We start from the raw sequence: 15,943 nt of genomic DNA on the forward strand, positions 1-15,943 counted from the left end.
TTCTGTCAATAATACTCAACCTCACATAAGTTTGAGGTGCACCAAAATGCATCCCACTACGTGTGATGATTCCATTGCTCTTCAATAACTTCTCACAATCTTCATCCTCCTTTCCTTCACATTTTAGCCCTGCAAAAGCTGCATTGATACAGACGGCCAGAGTAAGAGTAATTAGTCCATTTTGCCAAGTATTTTCATTTCAACCATTTAAAGTAGAGACATCAACTCAGTTCCACCATTCATTGATGTCTCTACTTCAACAGACAGATAGACCCATTTGAAATATACATACCTTACATGACATGCATAAGTACCAGTCAAACTCCAAGCCATTGAGTACACACATGCACACAAAAACAAGCATACACATACAGACCCAGAGAAACAGAGTACAAGGTCTGCCAACATTCAAGTTACAAGTGAGAAAGAAGAGGTAGCACAGCAAATTGCATATAATTGTAAAAGAATCAACATTACTTACCCAATCCGACTTCCTGCATGACCTATACTTTTATATACCGTGAACAGCATAAGATCTTGATCTGCAGGAGCAGTGATAGAGGTGTAATGTGGCCAGTGATAGGCTAAATCATAGAGAAAAGTGGATGTTGGGTTCAAGCAAGCTAGTAATGGAAGAGAATAACAAAGCTAAAAAGTTGTGAGGTAAGAGATGAATGAATGTTAAAAAAATTAGAACTAATACAAAACTAACTGACCTGAAAGAAATTCAGTGAAATCTTAGTGGGAATGCCAAGATCCATGGATTAGATCCGATGAAGTCTTTTTATTGAAACAAGGGTTCCAAATCAATTCAAAATTGAAATAGGGACACTGAGGAGAGAGTGCCAATCTAGATCTAGGTGGGAAGGTATACTCCAAAGGAAGCAAATCTGAACTTCATTTAAAAAAAAACTAGTGAGTGATCCAATTAGCTTAGAAATAAATAAAATTTAATGAAGAAACAAGTCTAAATCAATACTCTGATAAAAAAATGATGTATTTCTAATCCTCTCAACAAACGAACCTAGTTGACAAATGCAACAACCTGAAAAGAAATTAAACCAAAAACAAATGATAATTGGAGAATACAATAACATTAAGGGAAAATGACTTTGTTGCAGTGGCCAAATCTGGGTTTGAATTTTTTTATCTCAGGTAAGTAACAGAGATTATTTCTCCAAGAAACATTATGGTTTCATTGACAACAAAAAGAGGTTGGTGGAGAAATGTATTATTTACCAATAAGGAAATTGGGCAGAGTATGAAGGAAAGCATCCAAGCCATATTGCCTTCTTCAAGCACTCCTTCTGTAAGCACCTCCCAATCTCTTGCTTCAACTGGATTCTTCATCCAGGAACCCCTTATATTCGGACAAGACAGAGCTTTTGCAATACTCGAGAAGCTAGTGATCGATTCAGAGTTCTCGTCCATTGGCGTGGTTGGCAAGGGTGGATCTGGAAAGACTCTGCTTCTCAAGAGAATCTTCAGCAGTGAAACGGTGCGGAATGTCTTTAGCGATGGCTTATTGCTTTGGCTTACTGTCTCTCAGTGTCCGTCATATAAAAGTCTTGGGAACGAACTCTGTCAGCAGATAGCCAGCCAGACAAATGTACATGACCTAGAACATAATATGAACGCAGAAGGCGTAAAAATCTGGATGAATCACAGTATGCAGGCAAAGAAATTTGCCTTATTTTTAGATGATGTATGGGGAGAGGGTGCAAAGTTGTTGGAAGAATTATGTATACCCTTGTTAACCGACCACTCGACCTCCAAAGTTATTGTGAGTTCGAGGAATCACAGAGCACTGTTAGAGATGGGGGTTAATGCTGCAGAAAGGTCCACATTAAAAATGGAGGATTTGATGGGAGATGATAGTTGGGCATTGTTTGCTCATCACGCTTTTCCATATAGTAAGAGAAATCCGCCAGCAAACATTGAAGAGAGAAGGGCGAGGGTTGTGTGTGCCAAGTGTGGAGGACTTCCCCTTGCAATCAAAGTAGTTGCCAGGTCAATGGCTGGCATTACGGATCCAAAAGAATGGGAATTTGCAATCGGGAGGCAGCCAAATGGCGACAGCCAAGACATTCGAGAAGCTCTGTATGATCCCCTGAGGTGGAGTTATGATGCCCTCGGCAGGTATGACTTTAAGCTGCAATTGTGCTTTCTATACTTAAGTGCCTTTTTTGAGGACCAGATCATCTGGATCCTTCAAGCAATTGGGCTGTGTATAGGACAAGGGCTAGTTGCAAGAAAGAATGTGCAAGATGAGCGTAGCTACGACCCATTTGAGGTCGGGAAAATTTACATCAACCTTTTAGCGGATCGTTGCTTGATCGAACCCACATTGAGAGACGTGGGTGGGTCGGTGGTGTATTTCAGGGTGCAGGACGTCCTGCGTGATTTGGCAATACAAATCGCTGAGCGGGAAGAAAACTTCTACTGCCGGGCAGGTAAGGGTTTGGCAGCCTTAACTGAAGATGAATGTTCAGGGCGCTCTCACGTGTTTTTAGACTACAACAAATTGACATTGCTTCCGGAGTCGTTGCGAGCTCCCGAAATGTCCTCGTTAACCTTGGCTGGAAATGCAAATCTCAGAGAAATTCCAAGAAAATTGATTAGGAGTATGGTCTCCCTTAAGGTTTTGATTTTGAATGGGACGTCCGTCCGGTCGTTGCCGGAGAGTGTGGGATGTTTGAAACAGTTGGTATACCTCGCGTTGGTAGGGGTTCCGATTGCAAGTCTGCCTGCATCACTTACAGATCTTGTAAGCATTGAAGTCCTCCTACTTAATGGGTCTAAAATCACAGAATTGCCGTCGGACATTCACAGGCTAAGATCCCTAAGGCTTTTAGGGCTTAAGCGTTTTGAAGATTTAATATCTCTGCCTTGGAGTATGTCTCTGCTTACTTCTTTGCAATACTTAATAATGGATGGTTGCAGTCGGGTGTGGACAAAACGCGGCCAGAGAAGTCGTCCTCAAACGGTGGCTTCTATCGATGATTTGCGCACTCTGACACAACTGAAGAAGTTATGTCTGGATAACAATGGAGAATTCATAAGCGAGGGAACAATGGGGAGTATGGATAAAATAGAGACGCTCCAATTGAGATTCACAGGGATCACAAATTTACCAAATGACTTATTCAGTGTGTCGAAGATGAGAAGTCTTTTGCTAAACTGTCCGTGTGTGGTTAAAATGGAGAGTAGGTTTTACAAATTTCAGAATTTAAGCTCAGTTAAATTGGAGGGATGTAATGAGTTGGAAGAACTTCCAGATTTACATAACCTTCCGAATTTAAAAAAATTAGAAATCATAAACCGTTTTAAATTGAAAAAATTTCCGGAAAAGTTCGGTAAAAAAGGAACATTTCCTTTATTGGAAAGATTTTCAATAGTTTTACTAAAAAATTTAGAAGAATTACCAGTGATCGAAGAAGGTGCAATGCCTTCCCTTCAAATATTCACTGTGATGTTATGTGAAGCATCGAGGAGGTTGCCAGAAAGTTATTTGAATATCAGAAAACTTCATAAAAATAAGACTATGGGGTTGTTCAATGGTGATAGAAAATTTAAAGAAAACAAGAAAAGAAAATAAAACAATAGTAGAAACAAAGTCTACAACAGAGGTAATAAGCATTTTAGAAAAATGGAGACGAACAGAAAATCTAAGGGAACATTATTTTTATGGTGAGTTTTGGTGTAATGAGTTTTCTCTATTCTTACAAGAGATTGGGGAGAGGACTGGCTACATGTGCACTGGAACTTTAGGATTATGTAATTTTTATATGGAGTCACTTTAGACTTCCAAATTTCTATAATATATATGTATTATCATTTACCTTATTTCCATATTTCTTCTTAAAGTGTGTTAGATGTGTTTATGTAATTTTTATATAAAGTCATTTTAGACTTCCAAATTTCTATAATATATGTATTATCATGTACCTTATTTCCATATTTCTTCTTAAAGTGTATTATCTTTGTTTAAAATAATGCTACTAAACTTCAAGTTGTTCAACATATCTTATTTTAAACTCCAAAATAGTAGTTGATAATTGAGTACATCAGTATTAATCAATAACTTTACAATACTCTGAATTTTACTTCAATAACAATGAAAATTTAAAATATTTGTTTTTATTTAAAATAAAAAAATATAATTTTATTTTTAATAAATAATTTAAAAACATAAATATTATTTTAATATTAATATTTTTCATTAAATAACATACACATGCAAACACTTCAATAAACTATTTCACATAACTAATTAAAAATAAATAAATAAAATTCATTTATAAAAAAATACATTTCTTACCTCTCACAATTATTATACACGTGCAAACACTTTAATAAACTATTTCACATAGCTAATTAAAAACATATAAGTTAAATTCATTTACAAAGAGAGTTACCTCTCACAATTTGTAACTGTTATTCAACTAGGAATACTCTCCCATATTTATAATGTATGTTCCATCAACTTAAATGCAATCCAATATATATTCCATCAACTTGAATGCAATTCATTCAAAATGAAATTTCATTTGATATAATAAAATTTTAGGAGGAATATTGTAGTATTTAGAAAAAACAACTAATAATAATATAAAGTTGATTTAATTAAATGAATAATAACAATAAAAAGTAATACGTGAGGCAAGAGAAATAGTGACAAAATTCGTTTGGGGATTAGGAAGGACTACAAACAATTAAGTCGAAGCTCTTGCACTATGGTAGGGTCTCAAGATAACATTGTCCTATGGGATTCGACAACTTGCTATCTTTGGGGATTCACAAGTAACAATTCAACAAATTTGTTATTCAAAGAACCCATCGGGGGAAGACCGACTCCCTCTAGATGATAGAATTAGAATGCAATTAAATAAATTTCAGACAACCAATTTATTCGATGTCAAAAGAGGAAATAACAAAATCGCCGATGATCAAGCCAATATAGGAGCAACCTTAGAGGAGGGGACCCTCTCCCTTGATGAATGTATCACCCATACATGTCATGTCCCATGAATCCAAAAATTAATTGGACGAGAAAACGACAAGCTCAGAACCTTATGGAACTAATACAATAATTAAATTCTAAGCTTATGATAAGACAACCACGATGTGTGTCGTGCAAGCTCTAGGGTCAGGATGAAGCATCCAAATGGTTAGGTAGCATGTCAAATTTCATGTGGGAGGATAGGTGGGAATCAAGCTTGGTTCACATTAAATTACTTACAATTGAATTGATCGCCAACGTCATTACCACTCCAATTCTCTCTGGTACAAATGAACTTGGAAGCAGGGCAAAGGATTTGTTGTAGGGATTTGTTGGTTGTTTGATGCAGTTGTTGATCAAAGACATTAAATTTGAAGAGATGGTGTTAGGAGACCAAGGAGCCAAGAAGGCATGGTATTTAAGAGGTATACCCGTTGCCTCTTATGCATTGTTTCTAGTTAAATTCTCAGTGTTCGTAAAACGACCACTCTAGTCGTTGAGAGAAGTGGAAATAATGGAAAGGGATTTTTGTTTAGTTCATTGGAGGCAATCATGAATTTGATTTCGAAGCTCACAGAACAAGTTACCTTGGAATCCCATTCATATTTTGGTTTAATAACCCACCAATTAGAGGAGCTGCAAAGGGAAATGGAATGCCTCCTAGTTATGGTGACCACGCTCATGAGGAATATGGACATGTTAAAAGTCAAGGTGGAAAGTATTGAGGTCAAAGCTGAGTTGGCAGTTGTCGGAGTTTCAAAGGAAGTCTGCGACTTGTGTGACCGCCCGCTAAGAACCAATGAAGTGTACAAGGACAATGGACGCTAGGATTAGCGAATGGAAGACCCTGTTGCTTAGGAGAACAAAGAAGATGATGTTGAACTTGTCGTAGATGAAGGCATGGACAAGGAAGTTGGAGACTAGACAAATTAATCTTGATGAATGTTATCCTTTTTGCATAGTTTTGTAGAGTTTTTTGGCGTATATATAAAATAAATAATGTAATAACTCTTGAGTGAAAAGACCAGGTAGAAACAAAATGTTTAGTGAGCATTTATGGTTTATGGCACACAAATAATAATCTCTTGTTGTAAGGGTTCTCACTCGTTCTCTAGCTGCTATATCAATATAATAGAACTATTTCTAAAAAAAAAAAAATGTAATAAAAATAATAAATAGATTCAATTTAATCTGTTGTATTGAAATTTTGGTTTTATAAAAAAAATTATAAACATTTTTTTCAATTAAAAAGCTATAATATTTATATCATGTTTAAAAATTAATAATAATAATTCATATTCATATTTTAAAATATATAATTAATAAACATATAAAAAATTAATAAATTTAATTAATAAACATATAATTACACATAAAAATGTTTTGAAAGTAATATTAATATATATATATATATATATATATATATATATATATATATATATATATATAAAATTAAGATCTATTTTATAATGATTCATATTTTTAATCATTATATTTGATAAATTTATATTTAAATTTAATTAAGACATATAAAACTTAAATTTTAGAGCAATCAACTTGTAGGAAGAATTTTATCCTAGACCTAGTTTAGAGAAATGGGGTTGAAAACCTTCTAGGGAAATGTTGAGAACTTAAATGACACTTTTGGAGGGAAAATATTTCCCACATTAGTGTGGGGCCACATGAACCTATTCTACACTTGTATACATTTCCAACATCGTAAGAATCACATCAATTACAGTTTGTATGCAAAAGTTATTCCTCCTAGAAGTTGAACTACTGTTCTTACCGCTAAGGTATGAGTAGATGCCACATCAACCCCTGTTAATCATGCATGTGGGGCTAGCCACATGGGAACTATGAAGTCTAGTTGAGAGTTGAAGGACTCAAACTTTACACCCAATTGGTTATCGAGTTACGTTATAAGTGGACAAATAGGAGGAAAAGGTGTTCCATTCTATTTAAATGTATCATGTTCCATAGTAGAAAAAATAAAATTGGAAGTGGGAGTGTGAGAGCATAATATGGGGGTTTAGTGTCTATGGTAGCCTACCATGAAATTAGTCTTAGGTAACTCCATAGAGAGTTCCTTCTCCTTTTTATTGGCATTATTTTCATTCTAGAGAAAGAGAGAGTAAGCAACCTAATCTTCTAGCTGGGTTTTATCCTAGAGTGGGGTTTTAGTATCTTTAGTAGCCTATCAAACCATTGGTCTTAGGTAACTCCATAGAGAGTGCCTTCTCCTTTGTATTGACATTATTTCCATTTTAGAGAAAGAGAGAGTGCATCAACGTGACATCAACCTCATCTTCTAGTTTGGTTTTCTCCCAAAAGGGTTTCTTAGATCATATCTTGTGTTCATTGTGGTGTTGTGCGATTATATTCTCTTGTTCCCTATTTTATAAATTTTATCTAGAATACAACTGAGTTTAACCTTAATAATATCTATTTCAGTTGACTTTAGTAGATATGTTGTGATGTATAGTCGAGTGGAATATCCATGGCTATTTACAAATCATTTAAAGGAAAATTCTCCTCTCATGTTTGTGGACATGGGTACTTTACTTTTTTATTTGATAACAAGTAGGGCAAAGATCTTATTTTCAAAGAGTTATTTACTTTTATGGAATGCATTGCATGTATATAAATAGGCGAGCATTATATTTCAACCTAGAAAATGCTATCCCTTTTGATGTTCTTGTATGGGTTAAACTTCCTCACCTCCCTCTTAATTATTGAAAAGACACCATCTTCAAATATATTGGTAATTCTCTGGAAAAAAAAATCATCGACTTTATAATATGTAAAGACCAAACCTTCTCTTATGCCTAATTATGTGTCGAAGAAAGCACATTCAACAAGTGGATTACAAAAACTTGTGTTCAAATGTAGACATTCTCATGAGTATGGATACTTTTCCAAATCATGCCAAAGTTAGCTCCCTCAGAGCAATTGTGCAAATGAACCTAGATCTCTAGTAAATAATTAAGCTCCACAAGGGTTCAAATAAACAATATAGTGCAACAAAAAACCCCCCTCTCATCTTAGCTAATGGGGAACCTGATCGCCCCTTGAACATGGGTTAGGTGTGAACCTCAAAGTAATTAATTGAGCAATCACTGACAAAGAACCAAAGGTGACTAACTCCTTAGAGTGAATAGAGGCAGAGAAAGAGTTCCATCCTTACTAAAAAAGGGAAGACAAGGAAAATCCAAAGCATATCTTGAAAGAACTTTGAAATATTAGCACAAATTGAGGGGATTGTAGAACCCCAAGAAAATCATACTAAAACACTAGAAGAAGTTCTAGGAAGTCGTCGTATTAGGGGGGGCATATATATGGTGTCCACTTAGTGAACCTTTAACATAGATAATTTTGTGGAATATTAAAGAACACATCAAATATCAATAGATATTTATATAAATATCTCAATATCCTTTTGTTGAACACCCCTCCCAATACATATTTCTAATAAAAATAACCCCTATTTTTAATAGATATCTCCTATTCTTATTAATACCGTTTTTTATACCCCCTAGTACCTATAAAAATTGAATCTCACACCACCCTCCACTCAATACCTACAATATATTGATTCTATTTTCCAAATTTAAAAACCCATAAGAAGGTGAAGCCCTTGTGGGCCCATAACATTTCTTTAGCATAAAACTGAATCCTTGGATGAATTATGCTTGCCATGGCATGACCTTTTATCCTTCATGAATAATTCATTAGGATTCACTCCAAGTAGTTCCAAAATTCCCATTACCTCCGAGGATAAATAAACTGCTAGTAATCCCCTTGAGCATTAGTTCTCACACCTAGAGAGAGAAAAAACAACAATCAATGGAACAAGATAAGGATCTAGGAAATCATAGGACATTGGTTAGTTATGGCTTTGGAACTAGATTCAAAATCCAATGTGAAAGTCATCCTTCACAAGGGGGATCATGCAAACTTAGTCAAAATATCCTAGAATTGTATAGGCTTGGGTTTAAGGTCAAAGAGTAGTTGTTAAAAAAATTGTAATTAGAAAAGAGAAACCTAAAATTATACTTCCCCACGAGACGAAATTAGGGGTTAATGATGCCCTTGAAGTCATTAATAAATTTGAAAAGATAGTACATGGAAGGTAAAAGATTTGAGAGGATCCCTATGAGGAATTATTACTTTCTAGAATAGAAATCTAAAAAATCTACATTTAAGTAAAAAATTTAACATTATTAATATTTACATGCTTGATAATAGTGGGGATAAGTAGGCATAATAGAAATATTCAAAACTATTGTAACAGGTGGGTATTATGTAGAGGAGCATTCTAAGAGGTGATTTCAACACAACCCTCTACTAAGTGGAAAAAAGGGTGGGAAGATAGTGAGAGACCTATTTAGAGAAATACTAGGAAACTTAATATCTTTATGAGATTTGTTGGATAGCAAGCCTCACTCTAGTTCCTTCACTTTGTGTAATAAGTGACAAACACTAGCTCTTATAGTAGCATGACACACATCATTTCGTGATACAATGCTCATTTTTAGTGGACACTATAGCTATTATTTTGTGGCATTTCCCATGGTTAGAGTCGAATCATACACAAATTAGTTTGGAAATCAACATGGTCCAAAATTGTGATCAATTCTGATCTAGGTGGATATCAATGTCCATCCACCTACTCCACTGGCTCAAACCATGGTTCTCCATGTTAGCAATTTTTCTATAGTTTTTTGGGTCCTATACTTCGTAGGATGTTTTGTGTTGAAATATGGAACTAGGTTAGGTCTTCATAATGACATATGTAATCACAATTTTATCTATTTAATGTAAAGAAGAAAATAAAATTATTATTATTTTTCTTGAGGCATGGGTTTCATGCTCAAGGAAAAATTAATTTTAGGTCAAGCACCCTTTGAGTGATTCTAGGTCAATTGAGTCATTGTCATGTATTGAAGGCCCATTCTGGCATGTTACATATTGTGAAAATAATTTATTTGAGTCAAAAGACCCTCCAAGAACTTGTCATATGCTAGCAATCAAGTCGGCCTTGAAAAGGAGCAATCAACCTATCTAGAAAGACATGTTGGCCTCATAGAAGCCTATATAAAAGAGGACTCAACCTCATTTCAGGGAGGATTCAATATGTTGGCATTATGGCTAATTTGTTGTCCTTGATGGAAACCTATTTGACAAAGATGTAATTGATTTCAACTTGGTCATAATAGGGTGATTATGGAACTAATGCAGATAATAGGAATATTGGTACAGATATTACAGAGGATATGGAAGAGAATTAGCAACTCAATCACATGATGCATGAAAATCTGAAGTTTGAGAAGTATGCATGGTTCCTATGAAGAAGATTCATGTACATATGCAAGTATTGTGAACAAAAGTCATGTACGTAATCTGAACCATGAAAATATGGATACTAGGGGCCATTACCATGGTAATTGCCCATAGTAATTGTGGCGCCAACATTTATTCGATCCTGTCAATGAATACTAATGACATTACGAAAGGATTTTCCTGAGGGATTGGAAAAGGAAAAAAATATATAAGGAGATGGAGATTAGGGAGTTAAGTGTGAAATTAAATGGATTATTCATGTGTGATTTGACCTAGAACAAGTGTGCACCAAGAAGCAAGGAGATGGCTCAAATATGAAAGTGAAGTGAAGACTAATGAATATACTTGCTTAATCTACTTATGGTTGTGTAGTTAATAGTGCTAGATCTATGGTTATAATAATGGTATGATCTGAATGTGCTTACAGTGATATGTGGTTTTTATAGTGAAGTATGTGGAATGTGAGTTGTGTTTGCAGCGAAGTTTTGATTCAATAATGTAAGATCTATATGCAGGATTGTTTCTGTATAGTCAGTTACATACGCATATATGTTTATATTTAGTCACACATATATTATGAGATATGTTTTCCAATACATTGAGATCTATACGTTGGTGTTGTGCATGATAAGTGCATATATATGCAATTTTACTTAATAATAGTCGTGTTAAATATAGTTAGGGCTTTCAATTCTTCTTGATGTGTTGGAATTATGATGCAAATGTTGTCGTTGATAGAAACTCACTTGTAAGAGAACAAGTATATGGTAACCAGATGAATCCACAGGTCAGTTCAGAGGTGATAGAGTGATGGAATAGAATAACGAAATGATGGGACAAAGGTTTACAGTTCAGAATCATAAGTTTGATAAAGGTGAATATTTGAAGATCTATACACGGGTTCGTCAAGCCCAAGTCGCGTATACACGGAGGTACAAAGAAGAAAAGTTGCGGATACCAGTTATGCACTAATTTAAGAATAGCAAATGTCCTTACCATGGTATTAACCCACAATATTGAGCGTGGTAATAGTTACTTGATCCCGTCCAATATTACGACTTGCACTAGTGTAGTTTTGACCTGTGGTATTGAAAAAGGCTAAACTATATAAGGTGGTGAAGATCAAAGTGTTTGGAGAGTGAAAGTGATGGAAATATTATGAATAGTTAGATCTAAATAAAATATGCATGTTATGGGCTTTTGATGCTTTGCTTGATCTAAACCAAGTATGCACTTGATAGTTTGATGATGGATAAGATCCAATAGATCTGAAATAATTCTGAATCGATGAATACAATGATGGATCAGGATCATGAGAACTGAAATGACTTTTCATTATATAATCTGATCATGGATTGACTAGATATAAGTATTGACTCATGTTTTTATCTCTGAATATTACAATCTGTGTCTTTCTGAGATTCTGAAGAGTTGCACAATTTTAAGTCAAAATTTGCAGATATATGCGCAGGTTTGTCTCGGTGAAGTCACGTATACACGCGGGTTGGCTTCTTCAAAGGTGAATATATAAAGGTAGGGATTTGTTCATAAATGACTAATAAACTTGATTAGTGTTGATGTTTCTCTACTGTCTGTCAATGATGTCCTCATGTTGATCTGGGTTGAGTGATAATATCTGAAGTAGAACTGATTGAATGATCAAGTGGAATTTGGTTACATGTTGATTGGTTGACAAGATTATTGATGCTGCTAACTATATGAGGGTTTTTTAAGCTAATAGAATATTTTAGAATAAATATGGTCAACTCTGTGTCTAATTCAAAATTACAAGTTTTTTGTATATTAAGATCTATACACAGATTTCTCTACAGAAAAGTGCGTATACACACTAGTTGCCTTAAGAAAAGTAGTGTATACATTTTGACAGATGGCTGATCAATATTTGTAGTAACAGAATATGGTTTTTGTGATGTGTAGTATGATGTTTGATATTCTAGTTATAGAGATATGACTGTTCCATTTGATTGGTTGAGTTTTGAATAAGTTTTAGTTGATTGGATTTCAATGATTGGATGATTTAGTTGTGTCAAATATTGATGATTCTGTTACAGTGGTGAGCTACAGTTTGATTATTGATATAGAGTTTAAGTTTTGGTAGTGGGTCAAGTTTGAAAATTTGATGAAACATGGCCTACAAGTTATGATGTGTTGTAGCAGGTGGATCAAGTGTGAAAATTTATGAAACGTGGTCCTCGAAGGTGAGGGAGTTCGAGCTTCCTTCTAGTGGTAGTTGGTAAATCATATCAAAGGGTTGGAGCTCCCTTCCAGTAGCAGCTAGAGAATGAGTGAAGGTTGTAGCCTTCTGTAGGTTGGTGCATGCGTACTGGTACAAGTTTACTCTAGTACAAGAACCAAGAAGTTGGAGCTCCCTTATAGTAGGAGTTGGAGAATGAGTGAAGGTTGTCACCTTCTACAGGTGGGTGCATGCGTATTGGTATGAGTTCGCACCAGTACAATATTTTAAAAATCCTTTGATATTAATAAGTTTGAAGATTGAGACAAAAATAGTGGTGGTTTTCTCACACATTAGGTTTCCACCTTAAATCCTAGTGTTCATGTGTGTTGCTTATGTGTGATACTTTATTCTATTCTTACTACACCTGCTTACTATTTATCAAATATCTGATAAATCTCTTACATTCTGGTTTAATTTCAACAGATAAAGAATTAGCTATTTTACAAGTTTACTAAGCATACACTAATTTCTTTTACAACAGTCACATAAATACGTGAGTTGGGTTCCATAAAGTCGTGTATATATTTCAGAAAAGAAAATTATTATTGTGAGTTTTTAAAATACTGATTCACCCCTTCCTCAGTATTTTTCCCAACAATTGGTATTAGAGCATGGCCTTTGGTAGAGGCTTCATTGCTTGAGGGATATCCTGCAAGACAATGGGAAAGAAGCAAAAGAAGAAAGCACCTCAAAAGAAGAAGACATCTCAAAGAGACAATGACATTGTTAGAGACAATTGGCTATTAGATGGAAGAAAATATTTAGATTTAGAATTACCTCAGAATGAAGATGATCAAGAAAAATAATTATCAGGTGCTGATTTTTGGTCCTCTGGTGATACCTTTCCCTGTTCATGCAATATTGAAGATAATGAATATGACAATGAAACAACTGAATTTTCTCTTATGGGTAAAAGTGAAATAAATCTAATGACCATAGAAGTAGAAGTTAAAAGTCTCACATATAAAAGTAGAGATCAACAAGATCTATTTGCTAAAAGGGAATATACCTACAAAGAAGAGGTTACCAGGTTAAAAAATTAGCTAGAGGAAGGAAACAAAATAAGGAAGTAGTACAAGGAAAAGGAAGATCAATGTCAAAGGCTACAGGATGAAGTAACATCATTAAGAAATCAAGTGAATGAAAATTAACAACAACCAAGGAAGTTAAAGAAAGAACTAGTTATTGTAAAGGTCTTGAAGTTGAGGTCATATCTCTAAAAGAAGATCTTGAAAAATAAAATAAGCAGAATGAAGAACTACTTCAAGCATTTGAAGAACAAGAAAATGAGATTCTCAAATTAAAAAAACAAGTGGAGGAAGGAAGAAAGGTTGAAGAAATCATGAAGAAGTAGTATCTAGAAAAGGAAAAGCAATATCAGGTTGAGGTAAATATCCTAAAAGGTAAATTAGAAGAAAAGGATAAACATATGCGATTTCAAGATAGCACTAAGATTTTGGATAATATTCTTAGTAGTCAAAGGTCTTGTGCCATCAAATATGGTCTTGGTTTTCTTGAAACTACCAAAGGTGAATCTAGCTCACAAGCCGAGGCAAGGAATTCTAATGCAAAATATGAAATGCTCAACAAGGAGATAAGAATTCAACCCCATCAACAACCAAGGAAAGAAAGTCTTCAAAGGAAATCATTTACTCCTAGCTATAGAAGTTTTAATCGATTTTTAATAATGTTGAATGTTATATATGTCATAATTTTGGACATGTTGCAACTAGTTGCAGAAGTATAATGTTTCAAGCTAATAACTGTCTCACAGAAAGATCATCAACTTCTAGGTACTTTAAGGGATATTGTTTTTCTTGCAATATGTTTGGTCACAAAGCCATTGATTGCAATAGAAGGAATATGAAACATATAAGATGTTATGCTTGTAACAAGTTTGGGCATGTAGCAAAAGAATGCAGGAACAAGTCTATGGATCGTTGTAGACAATATGGTAAGAAACCAAATAAGAACATTGATATCAGAAAATATGAAAAATATGGATCCACCAATAAGAAAGAAAAGGAAGAACAGATAAGGTGTGGTCTTTCTCTCTTCTCATTCGAAGACAAAGATGAATGGTTCATAGATAGTGGATTTTCTCATCACATGGCTGGAGATAAGAGTAAAATGGAGTCTCTCATGAAGAACCATCATGGTAATGTTGGAACTGATGTTTCAGCAAAAGTTCTAGGACCAGGTACAATCAGAACAAACTCAGGGGGAGATGAAAGTGTGAAATATTAGTATTTCACTTTCTGTATGCGGATCTTACGAATACAAGTCACATGTATACGTGAGTTCTAAACTACACAGTCACATATATTTCGGTTTGATGAGGAAACAATGGGACAAACTCAGGAAAAGGTTCTGATATGGTTAATTCAATTATCAATTGTCTTTTTCGTTTTGATGGTTGATGATTACAGTCTGTTGATGTTGTTTAGAAGTTATTTTGGCCCTCATAAGTTGTTGATGACTTGTAATATAACTCGTTAATGATGATGCCTTGATGATTCTTATTGATATATGAAATGATCAGATTTGACTATGAACAGATGGCACATGTTGAGGGGGAGCATTTGTTATGCTTCTAATAATGCATTGTTGGCATTATGTTTTCTTTAAAATTCCTTGGTACGTAACGATGCTTATCAATGGTGATGATGCTTAGGTTGCTGAAGTGTTTAAATGATGCATCATGCTATGCTACGGTCATGGGTTTCCTATGATGAAATCACAAATGATACTTATATATTGCTTGAGCCACATAGTTGTTTTTATGCTACTAATAAAATTTATGGATGATTCTTTTGATGATGCATATAGTACATATGTTATGTTTCTTACATGGTGATCTTCATAAGTTCAAGGAGAAAAACAAAGCTTGAGTACACAACTTCATTATTTGATGATGATAAGTGTCACTCATTTATTTTATGCTATTTGTCATCATGCCTTCAAAGATGCATAAATTTCATATGGTGTAGTTATGGATGAGGATTCTTATAGTTATTGGCTCTCACATGGTATATTGTTTGAGGATTGTTTCTTTTGATGGTATCAAGAAAGTTTGACAAATGATTGTGAGCTCATGGTTTGCTTTTCTCATTAATGAGAAGCTAGATACATATTGTTATCTCTATGATGGATACATTATAGATAAGGATCACATGGATGATTACTTAAGTTTCATATTGGTAAATGATGTTGGTATAAAAGATATTCTTGTATGAAGAAAATTGGCCAAGAGAATGGTGTTATTGCAGGTTTCATGAAGACATGGCTATTTGGAGACATGGTTTACTAGTCACATAATGATGATGATAAGGAATGATGAA

At 34.4% G+C, this 15,943-nt stretch overlaps 1 protein-coding gene across 1 annotated transcript in view; it reads left to right on the forward strand.

The window, feature by feature from the left end:
* Positions 1–1,261: 1,261 nt before the first annotated feature.
* The window catches only part of LOC149199280 (putative disease resistance protein At4g27220), a 34,787-nt gene continuing 20,105 nt past the window's right edge, over positions 1,262–15,943 (forward strand). Inside the window, exon 1 of the mRNA XM_089400526.1 lies at positions 1,262–3,254. Within this exon, the coding sequence (XP_089256652.1) occupies positions 1,262–3,254 (1,993 nt within the window). The remainder of the gene's footprint in view (positions 3,255–15,943) is intronic.

Source organism: Pinus tabuliformis, chromosome 2_1, assembly GCF_031772625.1.
Source record: "Pinus tabuliformis cultivar Carrire ecotype Pingquan chromosome 2_1, CPIR1, whole genome shotgun sequence".
NCBI lineage: Eukaryota > Viridiplantae > Streptophyta > Pinopsida > Pinales > Pinaceae > Pinus > Pinus tabuliformis.